This window comes from Rhamphochromis longiceps, linkage group LG7 (assembly GCF_057381845.1).
Source record: "Rhamphochromis longiceps isolate RC_006_pf linkage group LG7, R_longiceps_female_GT1.1, whole genome shotgun sequence".
In the NCBI taxonomy this organism is placed as follows: domain Eukaryota; kingdom Metazoa; phylum Chordata; class Actinopteri; order Cichliformes; family Cichlidae; genus Rhamphochromis; species Rhamphochromis longiceps.
In genome coordinates, this window is record NC_140563.1 from 19,478,277 (window position 1) to 19,505,974 (window position 27,698).

General features: G+C 42.5%; 1 protein-coding gene across 2 annotated transcripts; it reads left to right on the forward strand.

The window, feature by feature from the left end:
• On the forward strand, positions 1–27,652 carry wnt7bb (wingless-type MMTV integration site family, member 7Bb). Of its 2 annotated transcripts, none has more exons than XM_085412735.1 (4): positions 1–651; positions 7,573–7,799; positions 23,073–23,344; positions 26,444–27,652. In XM_085412735.1, exons 1-4 carry the CDS (start codon positions 581–583, stop codon positions 26,921–26,923), a joined length of 1,050 nt encoding a protein of 349 aa, XP_085268861.1. In that variant the 5' UTR covers positions 1–580; the 3' UTR covers positions 26,924–27,652. The 2 variants fall into 2 exon arrangements, with proteins under 2 accessions (XP_085268861.1, XP_085268860.1); XM_085412734.1 differs by lacking the exon at positions 1–651 and adding an exon at positions 2,800–3,263.
• The last annotated feature ends 46 nt before the right edge of the window (positions 27,653–27,698 follow it).

Genomic DNA, 27,698 nt, shown 5'->3' on the forward strand with positions numbered 1-27,698 from the left:
ATCCTCTGCATATCCATGCTGCAGGAGGAGGAGGAGGCAAGGAGCCCTTTTGTTACCTGTATTAGACTACCTGGCGGTTGCAAGTTAGTAACGTGGTCTGTGTTTAAGATGTCTTCAAAATATAGAAGCAGCGATGTTCCAAAGCTTTAAACACCACGAAATCCGCGTTTTTTTCCTTTTCTTTTAGGACACTGCAGTATGCGCAACTATTCCCCCCTCCCTCGCTCTCTTTCTACCTGCAAGGCACAGCAAGTAGGAATTGTTAATTAGGTTTTACCGTCAAAGTAAGGACGAATAGGAGGCACTTCCTCCAAGAACTCATTCACCTTTCAAGTCCGAACCTCTCTCGAGTTTCATTTTGGAGTTCTTAGCCACCTTTCAGGTCGTCATCAGCATCTCACCTGTACTCGCGGACCATGGATTTCGCACGGTCGATTATTTCCAAGGAGCTTATGCTAGATGTCGCGGGAAACAGACGGTACACGTGCATCTGGAAGGGCTAAGAAACCTGCCAATGTGAACGGAAAGCGTGGCCACTTTATGTTATAGTGCATGGCCTCCGGACAAAGTGGCAACGATCATGCACGAAACCCTCCGAAGACGGAGTCTCTACGTGTTCCTGTGTTTTGGCATCATATACCTCAGACTTGGGTGAGTTTTTTGTCGTTGTTACTTATCGAGACACTGTAGCCCGCGAGCCTCGGTGTGAAATTCGTTGCGACAGTCAGGCACGCTTCAGAGGGGAAAAGCATTGTAGAGGAAAGATTCGACTGCCCTCTGACCTTAGAGTGAAGCATGAGGATGAAAAAGTAAAACCAGGTGTGTTTAAACATATAAGAATCATTGCATCATCAAAGTGCACAGCTATAGCTTGGAGAGGGGTGTTATGCGTAAAAAAAATTGCAGGTCTGTTCTTGTACCAACGGACAGTACGATCGATCGGCGTTTACCACAGAAGCTTATTTAATTCACCTCCTGGTACTCCTGCTTTGTTGCAGAGGATCATTTGAGCCGCTGTCTCTGCCTCGGATTCAGCTCGGCCCTGCATACCTTCATTAATAGCGGCAGACTGAGTTGTAGTTCCACATTCCATTGCCCAGACGGAGTTTTTACCTGTTTTGCAATACCTCACCTTGATACATAAACACAGAAGGACGTCCATGCCTTCCTTCTCTGCTGCCTCTCGGACATGATCGTGTTAGGATCTCCAGGAAGATAAGCAGAAGTTCGGGGTTTTTTTTGCGCATTTTTAACATCATACTGTTAATAAAACATTAATTATTAGTGAAATGCTCAGTGAGTCGAAGAGTACATGTTCTAACCCATCTGAATCCAATACACTGAAACCAATATAAATTAGCTGCTATAGCCATAATAAGGCCCAGGGGTCCTGTGCAGCCCTGCCTACCGGGAACGTTGCGCTGCAGAGGAGACAGATCCAACCGAATCAGAGCAAAAGCAGGACCTACGTTATAAAAAGTAGACTTTATAACAGGTTCTGTTGTTTTTAAGCCACTCTGCATTTGCTTAGTGGGTTAATTCTAAGCAATTGCCCAAGAAATAAATAAAAGTTAATAATTAAAAATGAAAGCTGGTACCAGTCACACACGACCACACCACATAATAGTATAGAACATGTATTTATGACTCTTTTATTCTAATAGTAAGACTGTTTATGTTTGTCATATACATCAAGTTCAGGAGTGCTTCTAACTTTGTTGTATGCTTGTGCTTATAATGGCAGTTAAGTAGATCTGATCTTATCCTGTCTCACATTTTCAGCTGTAAAATGGAACGATTGGGCCCCTGCAGCTTGATGTTAATGCTCCGACTGCGCAAATCTCGGAGATTCGCGCGGTCGAAACGAATCAAATAGACAGAACCTCGTGAACTGACTTCAGATTTCACACGGGGTTCATGTCACATGACAGTAGCTCCTTTATGGGGTCTCTTGTCTTATTGTTTACTAATCCTGAGCAGTTAGCTCATTCCTTCCATCCTTTTACTCCGGCTAAGTCTTTCATGGTACCCTCTTTGTGTACAATAACTGGAGCCTGCAGGTGTTGAGTGAAAGTCACGATGTTGAGAAGATAAAGAAAGCTTCCACTCACCAAACCATGTCAGAAAAAAAAGAAAAAATAAAAAAATAAAAGAAAAATTCAGTTTATGGCAACAATAGTGCAGTTTTTAAGCCTTTACTTCCATCAATCCTGCACCCTGAGCATAGAAAACCCTGCCTCAGAGCAGGGTCTCAAAATAGGATGACAGCCAACAGAGCGCAGCAGACAGGTAGGCAGAGCAGAAATATTATAGACGCCTATAGAAATGTTATAGTGTTGCCGCAGGATAGAATAAGGTCACTGAACCCCTGTTTGGCTTCTGGGAATTATGCTTTATGTTTCCATGGAAATGTCACAGCAGACAAAGACATTTCTTTACAGCAGCATGGAAAAATAGCTAGAATCATATCTGCCATTCACAGACAGACAGACAGACAGACAGATAGATAGATAGAGTCACTTCGTTAACGTGATGCCAACTTGTTGATTCAAAATGACACATCCTGCCAAGACGTGCGCTGATTTCTTACACATGGAGCCTCGCTGATGGTGTGAGGCTGAAGCAGCCAGCCTCTGTGTTTGTTTATTTTTGGCTGGATGGTGGGGTTGGGGGTGGAGGTTGCGGGGCTGTGTGGCTGTGTCGGTAGGTGGGGAGGGGGTGATAATGATGAATGAAACCTTTAGCGCTGTCCAACGGGAATCAGATGAGTGTCACCCTATTGTCCCACTGTGGCAAAGTGGGCGGATAGCAGTGTCTCTCCCTGCCCAATGGCAGGCACGACTCTCATGAGAGCGGAGAGAGGCACTTTTCTGCCATGCAAAATCCCTAAAACCATCATCATTCCGGCTCGGGAACCCACAGTACTGTGTAACAGCCTCCGCTGCTGAGAGATGACAGAGCCAATCTCGGCGCACACACGGCCCTGGGAGCTTGGAGCTGCGTAGAGTCGCTGCGCAAACACAAGGCGACGCAGAGCGAGTTTTATTTTTTTATTTTTGTGCGGAAAAGGGGATTTAAAGCCCGGGATTAAAGAAGGTTTTTTTTTTTATCCCTCCTCCTCTCATCGTAGTCCGTCTCGTCTCACTCAAACCGAGCGTGGCCGTTTTGCTCAATGTCATCATGATCCTCTTCTCGTCGCGCAGTGTACTGCTGTCAGTCTACTACCCGCAGATTTTCCTGATCCTGACGAGTGGCAGCTACCTGTAAGTTCGAGCCAATTAACGAGTCCTTCACTCCACAGGGTGCGCGCTCTCATCCTCAGCAACACAAAGATGCACGGGTTAGGCTTTCCTCCTCTCACAACCCTCAGTCTTCTCAATAGGGGATATATTTTCTTCGCCCCAATATTCAAAAGCCGATAAAAGTGGATTATTTCGCTCATCCCTCATCCTCAGGTCAGAGTTATTTACACCGTGATATCAAACTGTATCGAACACGGACCGGGTCTAACAGAAGTGCAGCTCAGGCGGCATATTTGATTGTTCAACTGAACTAATGTTATCCAAACTAAAAAAAAAGAAGAAAAAAGATAATACTCATCAGTAGAAACACCCGGGTCCACGTGGGAAAGCAGTAATTTGGCGTAAAGCTCAACGCTCTAATGTGCCATCCCCTCAGCGAGCATGTCTGCGGAGTAAGTAGGGCTCGTTTGGGTCAGGCTGTTGGATTTAAAACATTTTACAAAATCGAGGAAAAATAATACTGTAGGAACTGCAACATTGGTCCATTTTGGCCACTGAGTGGCAGAGATGTTCAAGACAATTAGATGCGGAGATTCTGTTTTCTTCCCCTTGTGAGAAAAACTTCGCGCAACGTGGGTCATTTTTACGCATGGAAGCACCTTTAACCTGCCAGAGCGAGCGAAAGACTACCACGCATTACCTCACCTCTCCCCGATTTCAAATATTTTGATGTTACCGTTTGAGCCCACATCTTAAACTATCCCCTATGCAACACGTACGTGATTGGCACCGCAATGCGCTGAGCTCTGGATTAAAAGTATTTCGCAGAACGGCGGCTTTCTTAAAGTTTCCAAAATAATTACATGGTCCTTTGCTCCATCCTTTGCTGCCCGGAGACCCCAAACCTGATGCTGGAATAGATGTGTTTTTTTTTTTCCTTGGGGGGGTTCAGACAAAAGTAGGCTACGCTGCTAAGTATATGGCTTGCACATCAAAGTTACATACCATTATTTGTTTGGATTATTTAACTATGTTTTCAGCGGTGTATTAACCGCAGGATAGGCCACGTGGAGAACATTTAAACATAGATTCAAAATAATACAATACCCCTTCATCAAAACTATACAGGAAATGTTTTGGCATGTAAAACTGTAAAAACAAGTTTTTTGTGGGCAGTAAATACACCCCGAGCCAAAGTATATATCCATATAGTCCTTTGGAGTCACTGCACACCTCGCCTGTGGAAACAGTCTGAAAACTGTGGGCGTGTAAGGGATTTTGTTTTAAGTAAAACCACTCTAAAATGCTAAAATTTATAAATGCTGCTAGATTTGCTGTTAATGTGTCTGTGTGTGTGTGGTGGGGGGAATAAGGAGAGTATTTATTCACTTGACTTGAGTAAGTTGTGCCTCGGGCATTTTTGCGAGGGCCTTCCTCTTGTAGAAAACACGCCTGGGAACGTAACAGCCTGTCAGTTAGGTTCAAAGTGTTCAATGTGATGAAGCAGGTGGCTGTAAGCAAACTGAATGCCATGACGCAGATGATAGTTCCTCTTAAGGCCACCACACTGCACTGTGATGGAATCTTTAAGCTCCTCACCACAGTTAAGATTTAAGCTCTTCCACAGTAATGACTTCACACTGACCTAAAGTAGTGTTTCATTTACATTTCCTGGTGACTGTTTTAGTCTTGAAGTTTTTGGGATCAATGTAACATGGAAATGATCATGTTTTATCAGCGCTAAGGTTAAATTATTAATGAAAAATCAGCTTTACCAGCTTAAAAATCAGAATAGAAAGAGCAATTAACGGTGGACTCTAAATGTTTTAGGTTTCTGTACGGTTTGTGGTAACATGATCAGACTTTCCACCTGCTGCTTTAAAATTAAAACCCACCTTTCCTCTCATCTCTCTGCAGCATCACTGCTAAACCACAATCCAGTGACGCTGCCATTAGTCGATTAAACAGCACACAGTTTGCATGAAAAGACACAACTTTTGCATCGACTCTCATCCTGTAAACCTGAGGAAGCTATACAGGCCGGGGCTTTGAAATGCATCAGCTTACTTTTAAGTTCATGTTGACAGTCTATCTTATTGGAGATCTGTGTGGCTGTGGGTGAGCTGTCCCCCAAGCTGCTGGCACACACAGAGCATACACTAAGCAAACAGATTCGCATTTGTGCACTTTGATGATGCGGGGATTTAAAAGCTTAGCCCTGGAATTCTCTGTTTGGTGTTGTCTGTTGGTCGGGTTTGCCCATGGTAGACTGTGATTGTGCAAATTAGCATGTGAAGGACATGAGAAAGAGCTAACAAAGGAGGCTGAAAAGAGGTTTCTTTGACAGAGCTAAAAATTATCACCTCGACGCTTGTGTTGGATTTTTATCGCAAACTGACCTTATTCATCTCTAATGTTCATTATGGAAGGAAGCAAATTTCTCTAGTTGCACATTAAACTTAATGAGCCCACCTTTCACTTTTGGACAAACTGGATGTCGTCGTTGCCATGAACTACCGTGTATGCAGCGGAGGGTCAAAGAGGGTCAGAGAAGTTCGAGCTACTTTACAGCTGAGAAAGCAAAGCAGGATTGAAAGAAGCAGCAGGCTGTAGTGTTCGCTGCGAATGCAGAAGGCACCTGATGAATGTCCTTTTTTCTTTCTAACAGGGGATTTTTAAAAAAAATTTATATGATTATTTTTTAGAAGTTAAATACCTGTTAGATAAGTTTGCATCTAGTGTAGTGATGCACACGTTTCGCAGACCAAATTTAATTCTTCTTCTTTTTTTTCTTCTTCTGTCTAATAAACATCGGGCTTCTATTCTATATGAAAACGTGTATCCTAACATGTTGACATTGATTGATTTATGGCGAGTTCAAGTGAAGCGTTTCTAAAATCAACAAGCATACCCATTTTGCGTGTCCCTTTTCAATGTTATACTCCACCAAGACAATGTGTGTAGCCCTGTGTTTGGTAACAGATACTCGCCCCACTGCAGTTAGGATTTATTCTAAAGTTTGTCTTTGAAATTGAGATTTATGTTGTTCTTCCATTGCGTAGGAACTTAAACAACAATCAGAAAAGAGAACACAGTCGTCCGAGAGGTTTTTAGCTATCCCGACTCAAATCCACGCTCTAAGTCAGGGCTTCTCAGAACGAGAGTGTGCTCCGAGCTCTAAAATCGACATCTCCTAGAGCTCTGTTTCTCCCAGTCTCTCCCTCTCTCTTCGTCTCCTTCATCCATTCTTCCATTTCACCCCTTATATATGTTGCCATTTCTTTTCGCTGACACACAGCTCGCCTGTGTTAGTTTGCCCCGTTTGTGGTCAATACTTCGGAGGTCGACGTCATACTTCAAAGGCGGTGTTTGCCTCTGCGCTCATTTATGGCTCCCTGTCCCTGACATGTTTGAAAAGTATGTATCTACATGGTTTCAAGGGCTATAAACAGAATCTTGGAGAAAGTCTGTGTTTTTCTTTTTCTTCTTCTTCTTCTTCTTTTTTTTTGTAATCTGTTTTGGTGTTCCCAGTGGCCATAAAGCCATCTTGAAAATATGCCGTTGTACCTATCAAATATGCTGTTGTGTGTTTGAGGTAAACCAATAAGGACATGTCCTGGGTCATACAAGACCGACCACTTTAGGATTGGAGAAAACCAGTGCTGAAAACCTTACATGTGTTCAATGCAAAGCCTCTCATGAAATTTATGGGCAATTTACACCCCAAGTATTCTTCAAACGCATACTGTAATTACACAAATCATACAAATCGTACTTTATATGAGATTTGGTTAAAAAAGCGATTTCTGCAACTGTGCCATCAGGCACCGAGGAGGTCTGCACAGTGGGTATACAAGTCTGGAAGCCATTCACACCAGTATGTTACCTAACAATTGACACAAAAATCCAAACAAATTACTTAAACTCACGTCTTCCAAACCACTGGGGAATGCTGTTGTGAACAGCCAAATAAGCATCTTCTTGTCTCTCTCTTGGCTGTTTTTAACATTTTTTATTTTTTATATTTCTTATGTTGGATTAAGCTCTCAGGTTTTTCATTTACCTTTAATCCATTAAATAGTAATACTCTCGTGCAGTACAGCTTTCACTTTACTATGGAATGTGCATCAATCACGGGCTGAATTGAATCCTGTTCTGGAGAGTCTCGTGAAAGTGAGTAAATCTCACCGTCCTCTGGAGGCTCTAACTGAGTTTGTTTGTGTGTGTGTGTGTGTGTGTGTGTGTGTGCGACAACGCATGCATGCATCCATGCCTCTGCGTATGAATGCATGTCTGCGTGTGTGGCGGTGTGTTTTTCTTACTTCGGCAGGGCCCTGTCCTCAGTGGTGGCTCTGGGTGCCAACATCATCTGCAACAAGATCCCAGGGCTGGCACCTCGCCAGCGGGCCATCTGCCAGAGCCGCCCGGACGCCATAATTGTTGTGGGCGAAGGGGCCCAGATGGGCATCAATGAGTGTCAATACCAGTTCCGATATGGACGCTGGAACTGTTCGGCGCTGGGAGAAAGAACAGTCTTCGGTCAGGAGCTGCGAGTAGGTTAGTCTGCGTTCTTTCACAAATTGAAGCGGGATAGTGTGTTCCTGTATCCATATCTGTGTGCTCTGTATGGCTGTGCATGCGATAGACTTACACAGGCTTTGCTTATGGCGCTGCAAGGAACTTTTGCCACTGATCACGTCTTTAATGAGCAAATTGAATCAGTGTAAGACCTTTGGATTGGGGTTAGGTTTTTGTTTGCTAAAGTTAGGTTCAGTGTTACGGTCTGCTACCCTACAGGACTCTGGTGGAAAAAATCATAATAACCGTATTCTATGCAGAAGAGATTAAATAAAAGTCTTAGACATCCCACTAATGTACACCAGTTAGAAAGAAAAGCTAAAACAGCCAAAATCTTATAATCGGATTTTGATACACAAAGATACTTAACAATACAGCTTAAATGATATTTTACATTAGTGGCACACTTTCCCAAATAAATTTATAGACATAGTACTTCACTACAAAAATGCACTCACTCATAATAACTATGGATTTGGTATTACGTTGGTTTGAATATAACTTAAAGGTGAGCGATACACCGTCTTAATAAGACAGAGGAACAAACCATTTGAGGCACTGTTGTACACTACTATGGATTTGTGACTTTCCAGTCAACTTAACAATGAAAGTATGATACAAAACGGGAACTACAGCTTTGAGGCTTTGTGTAGCCTCAAAGTTGTGCGATGCTGAGCAGATGGTGGTAAATTTCTTTCTCTGCCTGCAATCGCAACTATTAATTTGGTAATGGCAATGTAGCTGACAACAATAATACCAGTAATTTTCTTATTAAACAAGAAGTTACATAATGCATCTTTATTGTCCCAGTTTTATGAAACAGTGCCACGAGAGCATCAAAAATGTGGTACCAGGCCCTGACCCTCTGAACCCCATGAAATATGGCTCGTAACAAGCCAAACCCAAGCTGCACACATCACACAGTCAGTTCAAACTCAAACCAGTAATGCGCAGTCTCTTTTGATTTTCTATTGTATAACCATTCATGTTGCTCAAGAGGATCTCGCATACCGCTGATTCCACCCCATCTTTTGCTGCTCCTCATTCTCAGCTGAAAAAATGCTGTTTCTCTAGTGTTCCCTGCAGCTGATTCGCTGATGTAGTTTGTGCAGTGTGGGGTGTTGGTTAGCAGCATGCCTGCCATAGCTGGCTGTGTCCAAAATTGTGGAAAAGCTACCGAAAAGAAGTGCGGCTCTGATGGGGAAAGCGTATGGATGGAAAACGAGACGGCGAATGAAGAGACAGCTAATCGTGTTATTGCAGAGAACTCATGTCAAACCGAAATAGATGGACACATCTGTTGTTAATTGGGCTAAATTGGTTGTGTCCATGCCTGGCTGGTTCACTTGAGTGTTCTCATATAGGCAGAAAAAGCCCCAAAAGAGGGCAAACGTTTACATTTTAAAATGCTTTTGCTTGAGGGACTTCTCAAACTTCTGCAAATCTCTTTTGCGCTGCTTTTGTTTTACAGGGACTTTTATATATTTCCTTTCATTTAGATGCTTTGTTGCTATTACGTTGCGGTTGGGCTGCACATTTAATCCAGTGGCTCTGTTCACAATCCCTCCTCTTAAGCAGCAGCTGAATTAGCTCCAGCTCCTTTTAGCAAAAGCATTTTTTTTCTTTGTTGTGAATGTGGCGCTTTCTTTGGTAATGAAGCTCATGTTGTTTTCCTCAACAACATCCCCTTTTCGCTTTCTTTTGTTCTTGTCTTTTATGGCCTTTTGAAGCACTCGGAGATTTATACATGGCATTCGGCAGTGGTTCTTTGGACGCATCTCATGTGTATTTCTGTGTGACGGCTATTAATGTTTTCATGCATTATGCTGCTCACCCAAAGTAAATTTTACTATTAAAACATATATTCAACCCAATAGGGGGTCTTCTCTGGTTTATTATATGTTATATTATATATTTAGCAATGGCGCCATTTGAATTTGGTGTTAACTTGTTTGGTTTCCATAGTAGATCTGCACAAATAAATGCTCCGTGCGCCCGCACTGAGCACATCACTGTTGGTCGTCCAGTTATAGTCAGAGACCGATGACTGCTGGGCCTGTCATGATTGTTCTATAATGATGGGACTTGGTGGCCTTCTCAATAAAGTATCCCTACAATGACGTCTTCCTCTAGACCAACATGGAACTTGATTTAAGTTAGGATTCCCAAGGCAGATTTGGGGTTTTTCAATGAATAAATAAAATAACCAGCCAACAGGGGCTTATTTTTCAACTTATTTTCCCTCATTTATGTTAGAAAATAAACCCCATAAAAATCCCCCACCTACCCACCCCATCTTCTATTGTCATATTTGAACCACACACAAAGTTAATGAGCAGTAAAACAGGCCGAACTGTGCAGATTTATGCGAACAGAGTGGCGCATCAAAAGAACACATGACAGTAGAGCTTCAGCTTGCTCGATTGCGTCACATTTGTAAACTGCAAGAGGACATATTATAAGGCACCCTGCGTGTCAGTACAGTGACACCAAATCCTCTCAGTCTGCATCTCTGCAAATGATGCAATGTCATGGTTTGTCTGGCTGGGCTCAAACGCAGGACTCAGGAATGAAAGTTCAGTGAGTATATTTACAGTGTTGGTGATAGTGCTATATACAAAGTCTTTGAAGTGCTTAGTTCAAAAGTCCAATATGTACAAAATCCAATGGATGGAAGGTTGCATGAATCCAAGTCCCCGATCTCCTCACTCTGCCAAGTAACAAACACTCTTTTGGAACTCCGCTGGGCCGTCCTAGGCACAGGAAAAGACGCATTAGAAAGCTTCAGCAAATAAACTGAAACAGAGAGGCAACATGAACACTACTGCAGTTAGACAACACCAAGGCAAAGACTGAAGGTCAGGTCCCAGCTTAAATAGCAAACAGCTGATTGCCAGATGATCCACTGGTGCTGATTGAGTCAGGTGTGTCCAGGAGAGGGCGGGGATCCCAGGAGGATCCCGCCCCTGTAAGGCAAGTAAACACACCCTCACACAGAGCAGCAAGGACACAACAGAGAGAGAGAGAGAGAGAGAGAGACGGTGGAGGCACACAGGAGGACTGGAGGACCATGACATGCGAACCCGGATAGTAATCGTTCCAAATCGATTCTTGTTCAGAGAAAACGCTGCACATTTCGAGGAGCTGATGCCTCAAAGAAAAGTCTGTGCAGGCTGCTAGTTTATCCCTTTGAAACTTTAGAAGGCAAAACTAGCTCAAAAGACTTAATAAGAAATTGTTTAACAGTTATTTCTTACTATCATTGATCCAAGTGTGAAAAAAAGAGTAAGTATATTCCATTGAATTGAACATTTCACATTGTACCTCCATTAAAAAAAAACATGGAAAATTTAGATGTAATCAGATTACTTAAAGTCAGCATTTGGACTGGGAAATGGTTGCAATCTGTGTGGAAAACATCTGGTCATCTCTCTATTGTAGCATCTAAACCACAACTTGTTGCTGCAAACTTATTGGCCAGTAGTTAGTCATGCGATGCTGACTGACTGCAACTGTGTAGCTTGAAGTCTGGCAATATGCTGTTTTTACTTCCGATCATGACCTTGTGAATCACCCAAATCTCTCCCTCCGGGTCTGTGTTTGCACCATAAAAGGTAGCATATGTTGCACCTTCGTTCATAGAAACATGCTGGCTATGTGAGGTGAGCCTATAACCCGTGTGCCAAACATTATCACAATAGAATTAGAGTCATACACAAAGAGTTTGAGAATTTGAATGGTGTTGTACATTAATGTTTGTGTGTCAGTGTTGAGCGGTAATGTATTTTAACCCCAGTTCGGTATCCCTGTCAGTAAAAATTTCTTGCTGTGTGTACATAAGGAGTAGGATAGCTCCTCTCTATTCATAGGTTTAACTCTCTGGACTGATTTAAGATGGTCTAGCAGGGAGATACAGCCTCGCCGAGTCTCCATTTCAAGTTGTGTTAAAAGTGCGGACTTCATACTATAACCTATTTGATGTTTAATGCATAGAAGTCCTGCACCACAAAAATAGATAGAACCCAACAAAATAACCATGCTTTTTGTTTTCTATGTTGTGGACACAGCTAACATAGAAGCCTTTTAGATACTTAAAGATGTGACGATGATACTGAGTAAGCTGTGAATCACATTTAGTGTTATATGTAAGATCATTTCAGTAGATATTTGGGATTCATGTATTTGCATTAGTTTGATATTGCATAGCACCGTTTGCTAGCAATGGTTGGCACTGCTCTTCCAAAGCGCGGGTTAGGGTTAGGGTATATGATGACTTAGACCTCAGAGTATTAATATAATAATATTTATGTTTTTAAACCTAAATCTAGCGACTGCTAGACAGAGGTGTGTGATTACTACGTTTTGAATAAATGAGATCAAGCACGCTGCTGGATTCGATCTAAGTGCTCTGTTTTAGTTTAGTAGCGTCCCACTAGGTCATCGTAGGAAACCACCGACACCGCAGCTACTCTCCTGTCTCTCTCACACACACACATGCACACACAGGGGAGAAGCGGGTGACTGTATTTTTTCTCAACACCTGAATTTCAAGCTGCCAGCAGCCTGCATGCAACCTTCGCGATTGTGATCTTTTCCAGTGACTATTGCCCTTGATTGAAGATGTAACCATGTTTTCTAACCGCGTCCGTATGTATTATGGAATTCTTTAGCATGGCATATGAAATCATGGAATACACCCCTCGGAGAAAATGTTCCGATCCCTGCTTCAAATCTGCAAATTCCAACATCATCATAATCAAATGTAGAGGGAAAAGCTGTTCGCGTTCTGCTCCTGTTTAGGTTCCTTGTTCAAATCCCCCCAAATTATGAACGCCAAACCTCCCACCCACCCCCGTGCTCAGTGATGCAGTCTTAGTTCTGGACTGAAGGGAGGAGATGTCAGCAGTTTTTCAAGAAGTAAAGATCAACCGACCGCAAGTCTTATGCATTCTCTCTCTGTACTGCCTTCTCTTGGAGGCAGTCTTTCTCTTCTGGAGCTGGTCCAAGATATTACATTCGCTTTCCAAGGGAGCACACATTAATAACTGGGCTATTGTGGATTTTTAGGACTTGAGATATCGTCATTTAGCAGAGATGGTTCAAAAATGGTCTATTTGATATTTACTTCACTTTTATTTCAAGTTTTCAAGGTTGGCTGCTGCCGGCATCTCTTTTGTTGCTGACACGAGACTCTACAGTAGATGCACTGAAACAAAAAACAAAAAAATGAACCCACATATCTCCTGCAGCTCTGCCGCTCAGCATTTCCACTGTTTTGCAAAAAGTGTGAGCTTGCTTATTACGCACCAACTGACAAATTGGAGTACAACGCCGTAAACTCAGCGCGGAGATTTGAAACCAGCAATTTGAGTGTGTCTCTGTTTCCTCTGCAAAAGCAGATTTAGCATTCTTCCCCGTGCCCCGCTAACAGCGTTGGCATGAGCCAGTGCCATCAGCCCTCAGAAATGTGGAATGAATTATCCCGTGCTAACAGAAATGGGTGTTATTGAGTGACTTGTTGCAGTCTATTAAGAACCAATAATAAAATTAGAAACACATCCATCAGCAGCTTAGGAGGAAAAAGAGGGGGTTTCAGGATAAGAATGGCAAATGTGGTCTGCCCTCCGCTCCGATCTGGCCTGCTTTCTGAATGAATCATTCTATTTTAAACACTCCTGTCAAGACTCGATCCCGTAGCCGTGATTTGTTGATTTCAATTTACTGTGCATATTTAAGTGCCGTGCTACAGATTTCACATAAAAGTTAAATCTCGTTGTTCTGTGCCACATAAATCAGCCTTAGCATGCATATTCTGCGTGAACTGGCTTTATTTTTCTATTGCATTTATGCTGCTCATCAGCCGTGATCAATGCAGCTTTTGGTTATTGATCTCCCTATCAAAGCATATTTGAACTTCTCCCCTTGTTTTTAATGACATGTTTTGACTTGGTAAAGCCTCATCCTGTGTGCAATCAGACATTCCTTTGGCTAACTACCTGTAATAGAGATGCCCTTCACTTAAACAAAAAAAGAAATGCCTATGAATACCTTACAGCTCTGTTCAAATTGCAATGCACTTGAAGTCAGTGATTAGAGCCTGAAAATGGACACCTTTCAACAGCTACACTCAGCATCAAAGGCCAACACTGGCCCCCTTGTCATAAAATGGCCTGCTCTGGTTACTCTTTGTTTGACTTTCCAACCAGTTTGTCACCATCCTGATCCACGCTTTTTCACATGAAAGAGGTTTCTTGTATTGTGCTGCTAGTGAATTATTGCAAAAGTTCAATCATTCTGCCTTTGGCTCATTGCACAAGAATGGATGGAGCACTTGAGCAGGTGAGCCGAGGAAACACGACAGTTTTTTATTGTTACGACAATTTAAATTTAAGCATACCTAGGTATAACTGTGCACAACTGCTACAGTGAACAGTGAAACAATCAGACCTTTTTAAGAAAAGATGTAAGCAAGTCTTTTTTCTTTCATGACCCCCCCCCCCCCCCCCCCCCCTTTGCTTTTTCACTGTGCTCCTTTTATTATTTTTTTTCCCATTTTGTCTCCCTGTCTCTCTCTATTTTTTTTTTGTCAGGTGCAGAGAAGTTGCCCCAAGCTGTGGGTTACAGGAAAAACAAAAAAGAGAGAAAGAGAAAAAAAGAAATGGGAGTAGTGTAGAGGTGTCAGGGAATTAAAGGTGTGTTCATGCCATCCTCCTTCTTTCTCTTTCACCTATTTCCTCTCACAGGATCAACATTGTGGTGAAGGTAGCGGTCAGTCCACCTGCTAGAACCTACAGGGCTGCAGGGACCAAACTAGCATCCAGTCACTAGAAAGGATGTTTAAGTCAGCAGGCTTATTGAAAACCATTTGTGTGGAAAGAACTCCCCGGACAGGCACATACTTGATCGGGAGCTGGAGATGGCAGGGCTACCTCTCGGAGGAGGGGAAAGGTCACTGCAGACACCAAGAGCCAGACATAACTGAGGGAGGCTGTTTTTTTTATCCACAGTGGAGTTGGATAAGTAAGTGCAAAGAGGATGTGGTTGACAAAAGTTTGGGAATTTTGGCTTAGTGTTATATACGCCATTCCCGTTTTTATAGAAAACCTGAATTCACAGAGAATGGAGTGTGCCAGAAGCAACAGATGAACCATTTTTGGTGTCTTTTCCCACTCCGAATACAATAATCAGAGAAAAACAAACTGTGTGGGACCATCTTTTCCACATTGTTGCTCATATATATATATATATATATATATATATATGTATATATATATATATATATATATATATATATATATATATATATATATATATATATATATATCTTAAATATATATATAGATGTTAAAAATGACTTTGGTGTGATTTGAGAATCCCTGCGGTGTCCTTAAATTTCCTGAACACTCATAATTAATAATTATTATGCCAACATTTTATTTGCTGTTGTCAAGACTTGAAGTAGCCATTAATTTGCTTTCCCCCCCACACGTCTACGATTCATCCGACACACCGCACTACAAGCTCCTGGGCCGAGGACAACAGAATACTTGCAGATTATAAATTCTTTGGTGGAGCTCCTTCCTTTTCTCGGAATCAGCTGATGGTCGTTTTGTGGTGAAATCATATCTCCGCAGAATGGAGGCACAGCATCAGTCTAACCTAAGGGTAATAATGAATGGACGAAAAAATCTGTTTAAAATGACCACGCGGTTCGGTTATTGCTTTGTTTTGCTCATTCTGACAAAGCGAGAGCTAATACAAGCTGAAATATTCACTCTGGCCAGATGAAGATTTCCAGAAAAGTCCCCTTTAAATCACATGGCGATTGTGTCTCGAGAGCAGACATTCAAGGACAGTATAAACAAAGCAAGGCAAAGGGAATCAGTCAGCATTGTAATTTCAGCCATCCACACTGTCAACCCCACAATTATTCAAAATTCAAAGAAGAAATAACATGGCATAACTGTGTAAACTTACATCTCATGTTTTCAAGGCTGTGATTGGCTGGGAGTGAAGCTTGGCAGAAAAAAAACACACAAGCTTACTCAGCTGGCAAGAAGGTGTCATGCCCAGGACTAGCTTAACAAAGGCAGTCAAAAAAGCCATTCTTCAAACTGTTTTTTCCTGCTCCTTTTTTTTTTATCACCACAAGTGGATACTTTGACACTGGTGAACTCTCCCAAAATGCCATCAATCATCTCACTGCCACTGAGGATTTTTCCCCTTTGTGGGGATTACTTTTTGTTGGTTCTACGCCCTTCAGGCATACTGCAGCTCGACTACTTAATCATTCACCCAAATCTCGCTATCCCACAGAGATAAAGAAAAATAAATATTGTTATCATTAAAGGACGGAATATTAAAGCCGATAAAAGATCTGATGCACCACCAGTGCTGATCTGCCAGCAAAACAGCAGATCCACTCCCAGGCAGCCAAGCAGTTGGCACCGAGCGGATAACAGCGTGGAAATGACGCGTGCATTGTGTTATGGTGGAACGGTGGTGGATAAAAGGCCTATTTTTCAGCCCGTCATCATGTGGGTTGCGCTAATCCTCTCTGCCTTCCTCCATGTGAGCCCAGAGAAGCTGGAGCGGTCCGACGTGCGCGCGTGCGCATCCCGCGCGTAGGATCTTTCACTAACTTTATCAGATAGCAGGAGAGTCCGTTGCTTTGTTGTTCTGCAGCGTGTGGGCTGTGGTCATCATCGGCAGTAAAAGGTCATGTCTTACGCTTTTTCTTCCCAGCGTCTTGCCTCACATCCTCTGCCCACAGCATGTGTCTGTATCTAGGGTGTGGCTTGTCGTCCTACGCAACCAAACAGCACTATCATTGCCGGGTCCGCTTTTCTGCTTGTTCATTCATCAGCTCTGTCTCTGTCTCAGAGTGTGTGGGTGTGTCCGTTTGCTGGGGTCCCTCACCTTTTCCTCACCCCATTTCTCTCTCCCCCGCCCACCCACAGTCTGTCTGAGCTGTTCAGAGACCCGACCCTTGTGGCCCCCTGCACACGGGGCTCCCCGTAGCCTCGCGTTATCGGTGGGATCTGCGTCTGTCTGTGTCTGCCAGTGCAGCTAGACGCAGGAGGAAGCAGGATGCAAGAGGATCAACTGTAATCTCACTCTGTGCTTTGTTCCACACTATCCCAGGCCCATCACTGTATTCTCTACTTGCTGGCCCACCACTGGACATTTACATGTGCCAACAATCACATCGCTACTGGCCCACTTAGGTGAGAGTTCAGAGAGAGAGAAACAGCGAGAGGGAGAGAGTCTTAGTGGGTTTTTAAGGCAGAGACACCGGTTTGGAGGGAGAAGATGCTAAGAGACGTGGGGCTTTATTTTGACTGTGTGATGATGAGTATCACCAAATATGAAAATGTCAAGTCTGGAGGTTTCTTTTGTAATGAGAAGGAGAAACATGTCATCAGTGGCATATTTGACTCGTTGATTATAGTGGTGAGGATAATGATATCTTCGTTGATGCGCTGTGGGATCCGCACACATCTCGGTAAATATGTTTCCGCTGAAGATGAAACAAATTCAAGTAAAGATTGAAATTGAGGAAAATCCTCGACATTGTCCTCCCGTGAACTTGATGAATGCTTCGTAGAGCGCGCAGCGGCCTACGTTTGTAGATGTGTGCAGGTGAGGTCCTGATTTGGGCTCATTATTAGGATGAAAGGGTGGGAAGAAGGATTTGTGCTTGTTTTAGCAAGCCTCAGCATTCAGTCAAAAAGCTTTATCTTCACCTCAGGCAGATCAGAGGAGAGAAAGGATGCTTTTGAAACGGTTTTGTGCCAGCCCAATTTTCTGTGCCTGGGAGGCAGCTTACCTAAATTCTCAGAATTTAATAGTGCACCGGCAAAGTTAAACACCCTCATAATTGTTTTTAGCTTTTCTTCTCAAAGCCCTCCTCATTATATGAATCAAACTGGAGGACCTACAGTGAGCGGCCGTGCCAAAGCGTGTCACTTCCTCGGCTCTCTGATGTGAGTTCTCTGAGAATGTGGAGCCTAGTTCTGGTAAAACAATATTATTTTATTGTACAGGAACACGGCTGTGCTAATTCCTCAAGCTGCAAACCTCACGGACCACAACTTTGTCTATAATTTGCTGGGAGCATATGTTCATAGCAACGGTACATAAAGCGGAACGGAAAACAGTAGTAGAGAGCGCAGTAGTCAGTTCAGCGAGTGGTACACAAAGCAAGGGGTTTTCCTCCAACTTTCTTCCCCTTCCATGGGGCCCTGGAGACAGGATTCCAGCACCAGTATGGCTTTGGTTAGAGCTTATTCTCAGTATTTTTTGGTGTCATAACTTTATTATATGTGCACAGTGACGTAAAATAACTTTGTTATGTAGTATCCATGAACTTGCATGTGCTCACAATGTTTTAAAAGCGGTATCATGTTTCCATTTGATTCACCGGAGCTGCAGAGTGTGTTGCACGATGCTTTGTTTTTGCTTTTGAAAATGATGACCTGGAGCTTTTATTTCTGGGTTTTAGTGTTTTGATTCAATTTCTATAGTTTTGCTGCAAGACGGGGGAAAAGTAAGAGAAAAAAACCAAATGATCTAAATGTTACTTGAGAAACAGCACTCTGCAACTTCCATATCTGCTTTAAAAAAGGTTTGGCATCGTGTTTTTTATCATTATTATTATCATTATTGTTATTATTATTATTTTGTATCTTGTGAAAATCCCACAATATGTGTAAAGACTCTTGGCCACCAGCAGGTGACACTTTTCCCTTTGTTCACTGTGGGCCATTTGTGTGTGACAAGATGTTCTTACAGGTAATGTGTGAATGTGATGTGAAACTTGAACTTCGAGTGTGTCGCTGTGTTGTGGAGATTTTATTTTTTATGCAATCTACTCTCCACCCCCCACCCCCAATCCCACCCCACTCCCTTGTGTCCCCTGTGGGAGTGAGTGCATGTCTGGGATGAGGGGTCTTTAAAAGGCTTTCCCCTTCACTGCTCCAGCAACAGCAGGCTTGGCCTGTGTGGAGAGGCAATTCAGCCACTCTGCTGGAAACCTGCCGGTTTCTGTGTGTACTTCTGTGTATGTATGTGTGTGTGTTTTGCTGTTGTTTGGCACCCCCTCCCCACCCCTTCCCTACCAGGAATCCAGCCTAAACTACTTCTCTCCAGTCCTTTTAGTCTACTGAATGTCTTTACCCATCCTCTGGCTCACCTCACCTTTACCGTAACCGAATCATACCTTTGCTGTGATGTTCTGTAAAGCTTGATGTCTGCATGTTTCGCTACATCTTTCTTAGGCTGTACACCGTCCGTATGTATCACATTGTGCAATCGGAATTCTCAGAATCCCAGACGTGTTTTATGGGGAAGCGTGCTGATGAGGACAGAAGGAATTTGTTTCTGGCTGGCAGGATTAGTAAAGGAAATTAGCTCAGCATCTCCACTAGCTGCTTTGTAAAACATCAGGTCAGTCATAATAATAACAGATGAATGCGATAACCTTTAGCAAGTCAAGGTTGTCAGGCCATTTCTGCCCTCACTTGACCTTTTTTTTGTATATTTTAACCATTTGTCCCATGATGGGGCAGACACACAACATGACTGACCTTGGCCTGGTTTTTGGAGAGAAAAGGGCGCTCTACAGCCAATTCTGTATCCAAGTCCCTTCAGTATATCTTTTACCTTTCCTCTCCTGTCAACAACATATCTTTACTATGGCCTGTGAACAGAGAAGAAAGCAAGGCCCGTTGAGGTCAGCGGCAATGTTACTACATCAGCTTGTCTATAGTACACAAGTGCTGCCTGTATAGTATCCCCGGTTGTAAATCTTCTATGCTGTGTCATGTGAATTCTGGCTAGCGGTGTGCCTGCCTCCGTCTCTAAACACAGATTGCAGTTTTAGCGGCAAGCCACTACATCCAGAGACTTCTTTTTATGTCCTAGTTTCGGCAGATGGTCAAAAGACACGGTGGGCCATCGCAGCGGGAGCCGCTGTCCAAAGTGGTGTGGTCAGGTAATGTGAAGGCCAAAGCATACTGCGTCAGTATTTCTGGTTTTAGCCCCCAACGCAGGGCCGTAACAAAAGAAAACAAAACAAATGTCTGCATATGAGCTCCCTTACCTGTTCTCAGTGAAACAAGCCTGATCTTCTTGCCTGCTTTCTTGGCTGCTACAGCAGACACTTGCCACTAAACTCCATTAGACATCTGGTTTAATATTCCCCCATTCTTCTCTCCTGGATGTTTCCAAGTTCATTGAGGTTTTTCTGGTCACTCCAATTTTCCACTGGCAGCTAGCAAGGCTATCCCAGGGTGGTTCCTCCTGGAGTGCTGTCAGGACTCTGGGGCCAGCCTCTTTTGGGGCTTTTTGCTGCTGTTATGGGTGCATTTTCTCCTTCAAAATTTCATCAGATGCACATCTGTTCGGGGGCCTCTTTCTTTCTCCAGAACACAGGCGTTTTAAAAAAAAGATGTTGCACACGCAGGATGCACATGCTACACCTTTGCATTGCTATATTAATGTAACTGAGCTAGGCAGTTCAACAGCAGAATATAATCTTTGGTGTCTAGACTCTGACTCATCGCCCACTCTAAATATGATACAGAAATTGGGAGTGATGAGTAAACATCCACACAGAGCCTACAGGTTGGGTTGGTGAAGGGGGTTGACATATCAGGGTAGTGCACTGACATGTCGGAGGGAGAAATGGGAAATTCTGCAAGTAGACCACCAAACTGAGAGGAGGGGTGTTTGGGATATGACATGTGGAAACTGAAGCATGTTAGCGTGCAAAACACAGTGTGGCTGGAGTTGCCTGTCTGAACTGGCTTCACTCCACTTATTTTGTTCGTAACCTTTCCATCTTTGATTTATGAGTCAGTCACTTTCAGGGAAACAGAATGAAAGCATTCTCTATTCTGATTGTCATCATTGCCCCACTAATAGCATAACTCATTGAGTACCACCCTTTCTCTGGAAACTGCCTTTATCCTGTTTTAAACATTACAGTGATGCTCTGTTTGTGCATCTATGTGTAAACGAGCTTTTAACAGTGTATGCGCGCAAGGGTGGAGGGAAGTGGAAGTGTGTCGTATTATTTTATTATGTGGCCGGTCAGGGAGCGTTTGCATGTGTGTGTGTGTGCATGTGAACAGAGCTACATTGCAGCTGTGTGACTGCATTTGTGTATGAGGTGGGGGCAGCAGAATGTCACCACAAGCTGGTGGGGCACAGCTCTGCTGCTAACCAAAGAAGCAAGTGGGTGTGAGTCAGTGCCCACCAGGCAAACCTGTGGCTATGGTATTAAGTCTACAGCACCAGTGCCAGGGTAGGAAATTAACAGTGGCTTTGGGTGAAAACATCTCTGAGAGTTCAAAAATGCCCCCGAGACCAGAATAGGAGGTGTAAAAAGTCCCTCTAAAAAAAGAAGAGGAAATGAAATGGAAAACAGCTGCAAATGGCTGCATATTAGCAGTATATTTAGGAGTACATAAAGCACATTGCTTTTGAAATGAAAAAAAAGTTGAATAAAAATTTGTACACATAAGCTTTAGCGGATAACACAAGCTATCGAGTGTTTGCTTGGCGTCCATAAAGTCGTTTTTGTCTTGTTTCCTTATAATTTTCACTTCATTTGCTGTATTTTTGTATTTAAAGGCTAATCAGTGTTTAGAACATATAGTCAAATACACTGAAACTGTCTACAATGTATAAAAAATAATACATAAAAAAATAGAATTCTCTCCAAAGCCTACAAGGATGCTACCAGAATTTACTCATAAATAAATAGGTTTCTACAGATGTGTTTTGACATCCAGCAGAAATACAGTAAAGAGGGGATTCTTGAGTTCATGTGGTTGCCTGCAAGAAGCATAAGAAAAACAGTGGTTGCAGCGACATGCTTGCAAAAGTATAGGATAAGTTTGACTATCATATCCGTTAGCTTGGAGGCGGTATATTGAACACTTGTGACAAGTTCTGCATGTACAACTTTATATTCGGCCACTCATTTGAAAATTTACATCAAGCTTTTATGTTCACTAGCCTGCTGAAACCGGATGATTCTTTTTGATAGGTCATGTACTGTGACGTTTGCAAACTACCGAACACGATGAACCTCTGAGAACCGCTGAAAAAAGAAAATGATAAACTGACATGGAGCTTTTGGCTCTCTGAAGTGCAGAACAACAGAACACATTTTACCTAGAGTGATTCCAATAATTGCGACTGAGTACATTACACAACACACATCAAAGACTTACAAAACATTCTTCTCCACAGGCTGAAAGGCCCCTTAAAACACTCTTTGGCTAGCCTTGTTTCTGAGGATTGCCTCCTTCTAGATTACTGCCACTTGGAGGGAGACCAGGGTTGTAATAACCCGCAGTCCTTCCTATACCCAGAGACGATGTCTTTTAAGTCAGATCCCTTTGTAGCCATTAGGGGAATAGTACAGTTATTTCAGATATGCAGGAAGTGAGTGGAATTGTATGGTATGGTTATTGTCACCGTCCTTTTAGCTAAAGTGTACCCAGGTCCTTTACATGTTGTTTATTGTATATATATATAATTTTTTTCTCTTATTGACACAACAAGAAGTCTATACCTCGGGCATTGGCATTCTCAATTTTTTTCCCAAGACATTGAATCTATTTTTTGGTTTTTAAGTGATGACAGTGCACATAGTATTTTATCTAGTGACATAAGCCGAAGTAGAACTTTTTAAAGCCAATAACAACTAATCTAAACCTTCAGTTTGAGTGCTTTCATGGCCAGTAAGCATGCACTGTCTTTAAAGCCTGAAGTCAGACTATGAAACATAGGTAGAATTAATCTTGTTAGGTTTAGCAGCTGCTCTTATCTTCTGAGGTCCTGGTATTACCTGATCTAGGCACCACAGGGCTTCCTTTCTTGTCAGTGATCAGTATCAGAGTCAGCGAGACCTGCAGACCCCAACTGTCTGCAGTGTGGGCAGCAGTACAAGGTGCTCCTGTGGAGGAATTCAGCACTTTGGACAGCACCTACCCCAGCTCTCCCCACACTGGAATTCCAACACTGCACTCTTGCAGGCTAGGTCCAAGGAATTTGTGGTGGGAAGTATGACCACATTTCTACCAAGGTACAGAAGGCAAGCTGTTCATGAGAGGAAAGCAAAATGGTGGCTTATCGAATGATGGGAAAGATTCTGAATATCTGTGGTGTTGTCAAAAATCAAATTCTCTGCGCTGTAAAATGCTGTGAGTGGAGCATTTATCTGTTTTTCTTTTTCAGGCAGCCGGGAAGCAGCTTTTACCTATGCCATCACAGCGGCTGGGGTGGCCCATGCTATCACCGCAGCATGCAGCCAAGGCAACCTCAGTCAGTGTGGATGTGACAGGGAGAAGCAGGGTTATTATAATCAGGAGGAAGGCTGGAAATGGGGAGGATGCTCGGCAGACATCAAGTACGGCATAGAGTTCTCTCGCCGCTTCGTGGATGCCCGCGAGATTAGAAAGACCCCACGTCGTCTGATGAACTTGCACAACAATGAGGCAGGCAGAAAGGTAAAGAAAGATGTCATATACTTTTCTTTTAGCCTCGAAGTCACAAAAACCCCAGAAAATGCTTAAACAAATCTTACTTAAATTAATTACTTAAATATTATGTAAACTGTGCACAATAAATGTCTATCCTCAAGAGAGCATACTTACTGTGAAGTGAATTTTTGCATTATCTTGATGACCTAACTTTTGTTTTTACCTCCAAACAAAGAAGGTTACTCATTGGATTAAGCTTGCGTTTGGTGATCACGCTGATAAATGATACCGCAACGAATAAATGGACGTCTGGAGCAACTAAATAGAGCTAGCAGCACTATGGAAGTAGTTACAAAGAACAATTGTTATTTATTCTTTAAGTCACTTGATAGCAGTTGATAGCATGGCATATCTGCCAGCCAAAGATACAAACAACTGGATGAATGGATTTAATGGCAAACATGTGTTTATCCATAGATGCAGAGATGTGTCCCAGACAAGCGGAGCTCTCCCAGATAAAGAGCTCAAAGTCGCAGACTTGTGACAAAAAGCTGCGATCAATCAACAGATCAGCAGTTTATTTCTTAGAGAACAGATAGCAGAAAGTCATGAAGAACGTTAACGACCAGGAAAAAAAAGACAGAGAGAGTGTGGGAGGTGAAAAAAAGAAAAAAGACAATACTTAGTTGAAAAATGGATCTAATTAATAACTTCAGCTGTATAATGTTCACTGGGAAAATGGAGCCTTCCCAAGTGGTTGCCAGATGGAGGACTGCCATTTATCCTTTCCAGTTCCTTTCATGGAATTATGAAGTGTAAAGTCAGGAACAGGATATTATTGCAGTTGTCTGCACAATACCAAAACATGTCACTGCCATTTGACTGCATCTATTCAGGGTGTGAAAGCAGGCCGACAATGCTAGTGTTAACACAGCAGACTGATATGGTCTACGCTGCATGCCATGGTACTGGCAGCTCTCTCGATTAGAGCTGGCACTATTGCCGCTTTGCTCTTTGTAGCTCAAAAAAATTAAATGCTATGAGGAAGTGTCAGATTCTTTTTTTGTGTGCATACTGAAGGAAAGCTAAAAGTTTAAGAACTTATAAGGACACAGAGATTTGGGCCTTCTCTGATTGTACCTCACTTTGTTTGATGATGCATGCACAGTTACTCCAAGAGTGTCAACTGCATCACATAGGTATTAAATATTTAAAAAAAAAACAACATCCAAAAGTTAAAGACAGATAGGAGTCTTATTGGAAAACCAACACTGATCCGATCAGTCCATCTGCAATTTGCCAGATGAAGGCACACACATATGCATCGCTATATATGTAAACTGGATTTTATGTAGTTACATCTGGATTTTGTTCAGATGTGAAGCCTTTAAAATGACGAGTGTAAGAGGACTTTGTTGATTGTTACTATTACTCTTATTAATGGAAAAACAAACCAAAAGAAGTCTACATGCAGATGTGTGTTTGACAAGCCATCTCAGGGCATCTCAGTGCATCTGTATGCGGTGATGTGTATCTGGTCATATTGGACTAATCAGTAATCAGAGGCTTTGATGGACACACTTTAAGTAAATGTTTCCATACATATGTCAGACTCCTTATGCCAGACATTTCTTGTGGTTTTTGTACAGTGCATTTTTGGAAATCCTCACTCTGAATTAATACTGGAGGCAGGCTTGACATCTGATCCCAGCTTTTATGTAGTCGGGAAGGCTCAGTTTTTAAAAAAAAAAATCAAATTTCCTCAAACCACATGAGTGCGTAGACAAGACAGAGAGAGCTATATAACATCACTTGTGTACATTTCATAAGTGTGTGATAGAAGTGATGACTTGTGCTGTTGGCAAGGCGTCATTCCAGGAAAAAGCTGCACAGCCACCCAGCAACAACAGAGACGCCCGCTTTGCTCAAGCAAACGAAGAGTTTTTAGAGTCATGGCAGATTTGTTAGCAGCGGGTTAATAGGACTCAACTAAACGACACCCCCGTGATTTCTCTGTCCCTTTGTCTTTTAGGAAAAAAATACTTTTTTTGTTTTTGTTTTTTGTTCTTTCTTACTCTCAAGGGACAAAGGATTGACACTTGAATACTGACAACAGCACGCAATATTTACCACATGCCGCGGGATTAGGGAGCAAAGAGAAGACTTTCTGCCCTGTGTGTACCATATGTTGGAGATAAACCAACAAATCTTAAGACCAAACCTAAGAAAGGGAGTTACACAAAATAAACTGTCATATAGTCCCGTCTTATGATTGTAATATAACATAATACATCAAAATCTTACCCATATGGGAATAATGCTGTATTTTTTTGTCATAATATTGGTTAAGAACCCACTTAAACCATGTGTGTTGTCCAGCTGTAAACGATTAATTGAGTTTGCCTGTTTGTACACTGCATGTGTAACACATTTAATTGCACAATGGATTCAAATTTTCAATGGCGATCAAAAACATATGAGATATTTTTGTTTCTGAATCAGTGATATGTTTTATGGAAACCACAGGCAAAATTACTACTATAGGATATTTCTTGTAAAAGCTAGAAAAACGCTTTATATTGTAAGGAAAGGAGAGAAAACACCAACAATCAGATGAGCCCCTGTGAGCAAACACTCGGCAACAGTGGGAAGAAAAAACTCCCTTTTAACACAGAGGGGCAGCCATCTGCCATGACTGGTTGAGGGTGAGGGAAGGGAGATGCGATGACATGCACAATATAAATGAGAGCAAGAGACTTATAATAACTAATGACTAAAATAAAGTATCCACATCAAAACAAAAGGTGTTCAAAGATCTATATATTGGTCGATTGGATATCAATGATTTTCTTATGGACTTCCACTTTAGTCAAACTATGCAGATGTCTTGAGCTTTGCACTCATGTGAAATAGAAATAGAAACAATAATAACAACAACAATAATAATAATAATAATAATAATAATAATAATAATTAGACGCTTTAAACATTTCTACCTTTTTCCCAGCACACTGGAAATCCATAGAGAGAAGGAAAATTGAAATCTTCATCTAGGGGTTCTATTACCTGAAAGTCCTATAACTGCTAGAGCTCTACAGCTGACCTGTTGTCTCTACCACTCCCCAGGTTTTAGAAGAAAGGATGAAGCTAGAGTGCAAGTGCCACGGCGTCTCGGGATCCTGTACCACTAAAACATGTTGGACTACTCTTCCGAAATTCCGCGAGATTGGCTACGTACTCAAGGACAAGTACAATAAAGCTGTGCACGTGGAGGTAGTCCGGGCCAGCCGACTGCGCCAGCCCACCCACCTCAAGGTAAAGCAGACTCAGGGCTACCGTAAGCCCATGGAGACAGACCTCGTATACATTGAGAGGTCGCCCAACTACTGCGAGGAGGACGCAGCCACAGGGAGCGTGGGAACCCAGGGACGCCTGTGCAACCGCACCTCACCACATACGGACGGCTGCGACCTTATGTGCTGCGGTCGGGGATACAATACACACCAGTACACAAAGGTGTGGCAGTGCAATTGTAAGTTCCAGTGGTGCTGCTTCGTCAAATGCAACACATGCAGTGAGAGGACGGAGGTGTTTACCTGCAAATAAGGACATGAAGAGCTCAGTGCCAGAAAAAGTGACGCGCAAAGGACTAGCTAAATGAGGAAGAAGCGGGAGAACGAGCAGGAAGGTGTGTCTTCGAGATTTTGAAGCGAAGAAATGGAATTTACACTATCAGCTCTTCGAGGCATCGTTTTGCACAGCAGAATCTATCTAATTGCTTTTCCGAAAGTAAATTCTAATTATCAGTAGGTAATACCCCCAAAACTTTACTGTCACATTGAGGTTGTGCTTATGTACTGATGTATCCGCAGTGAAGTTGGGACTACGTGTAAAGAATGAGACCCTCGGTGGGAACTGTGCTTTGCACTCTGGGATTTGTGATGGTTCGATTGCAATATAACCAGACTTGCATGGAGAGGAACTCACAGTAACCTGGGAGTTGATCGAAGTGACAGCCATTGTTAAGTCTTTGACGAGAAACTCTTTGTGGGTTTTGTCATTTTTTCACTAACGGGTGGGGGCATAAGTGAATCTTGACATGAATGATACCCCTAGCTTGGCTGGGGCTAATGGTGGAGGTCTGTAGAAATGAAGAACATTTTGTAAGTGTGGTGCATCACGCTGCGCCAATATCTGAGTGGAGAACTCTGTTAAAACCCTCTGCTGCCAACTGGAATATGGTGGAGTATGTTAGTTTTCCAGTCACACTGGAACTGTCTGTTCTGAACACTGAAAATAAATTGTCTATTTATGTTATAGTATCTTAAAACAAAACACTAACGGGTAGACATGTCTTTTTTTTTTGTACTAAGTGTAAAGA

Coding starts and splice junctions, on each gene's coding strand:
- wnt7bb (XM_085412734.1), top strand. CDS start 3,181: ATGATCCTCTTCTCGTCGCGCAGTGTACTGCTGTCAGTCTACTACCCG. Junction 3,264..7,572: donor CTGACGAGTGGCAGCTACCT/GTAAGTTCGAGC, acceptor TTACTTCGGCAG/GGCCCTGTCCTCAGTGGTGG. Junction 7,800..23,072: donor CGGTCAGGAGCTGCGAGTAG/GTTAGTCTGCGT, acceptor TTTCTTTTTCAG/GCAGCCGGGAAGCAGCTTTT.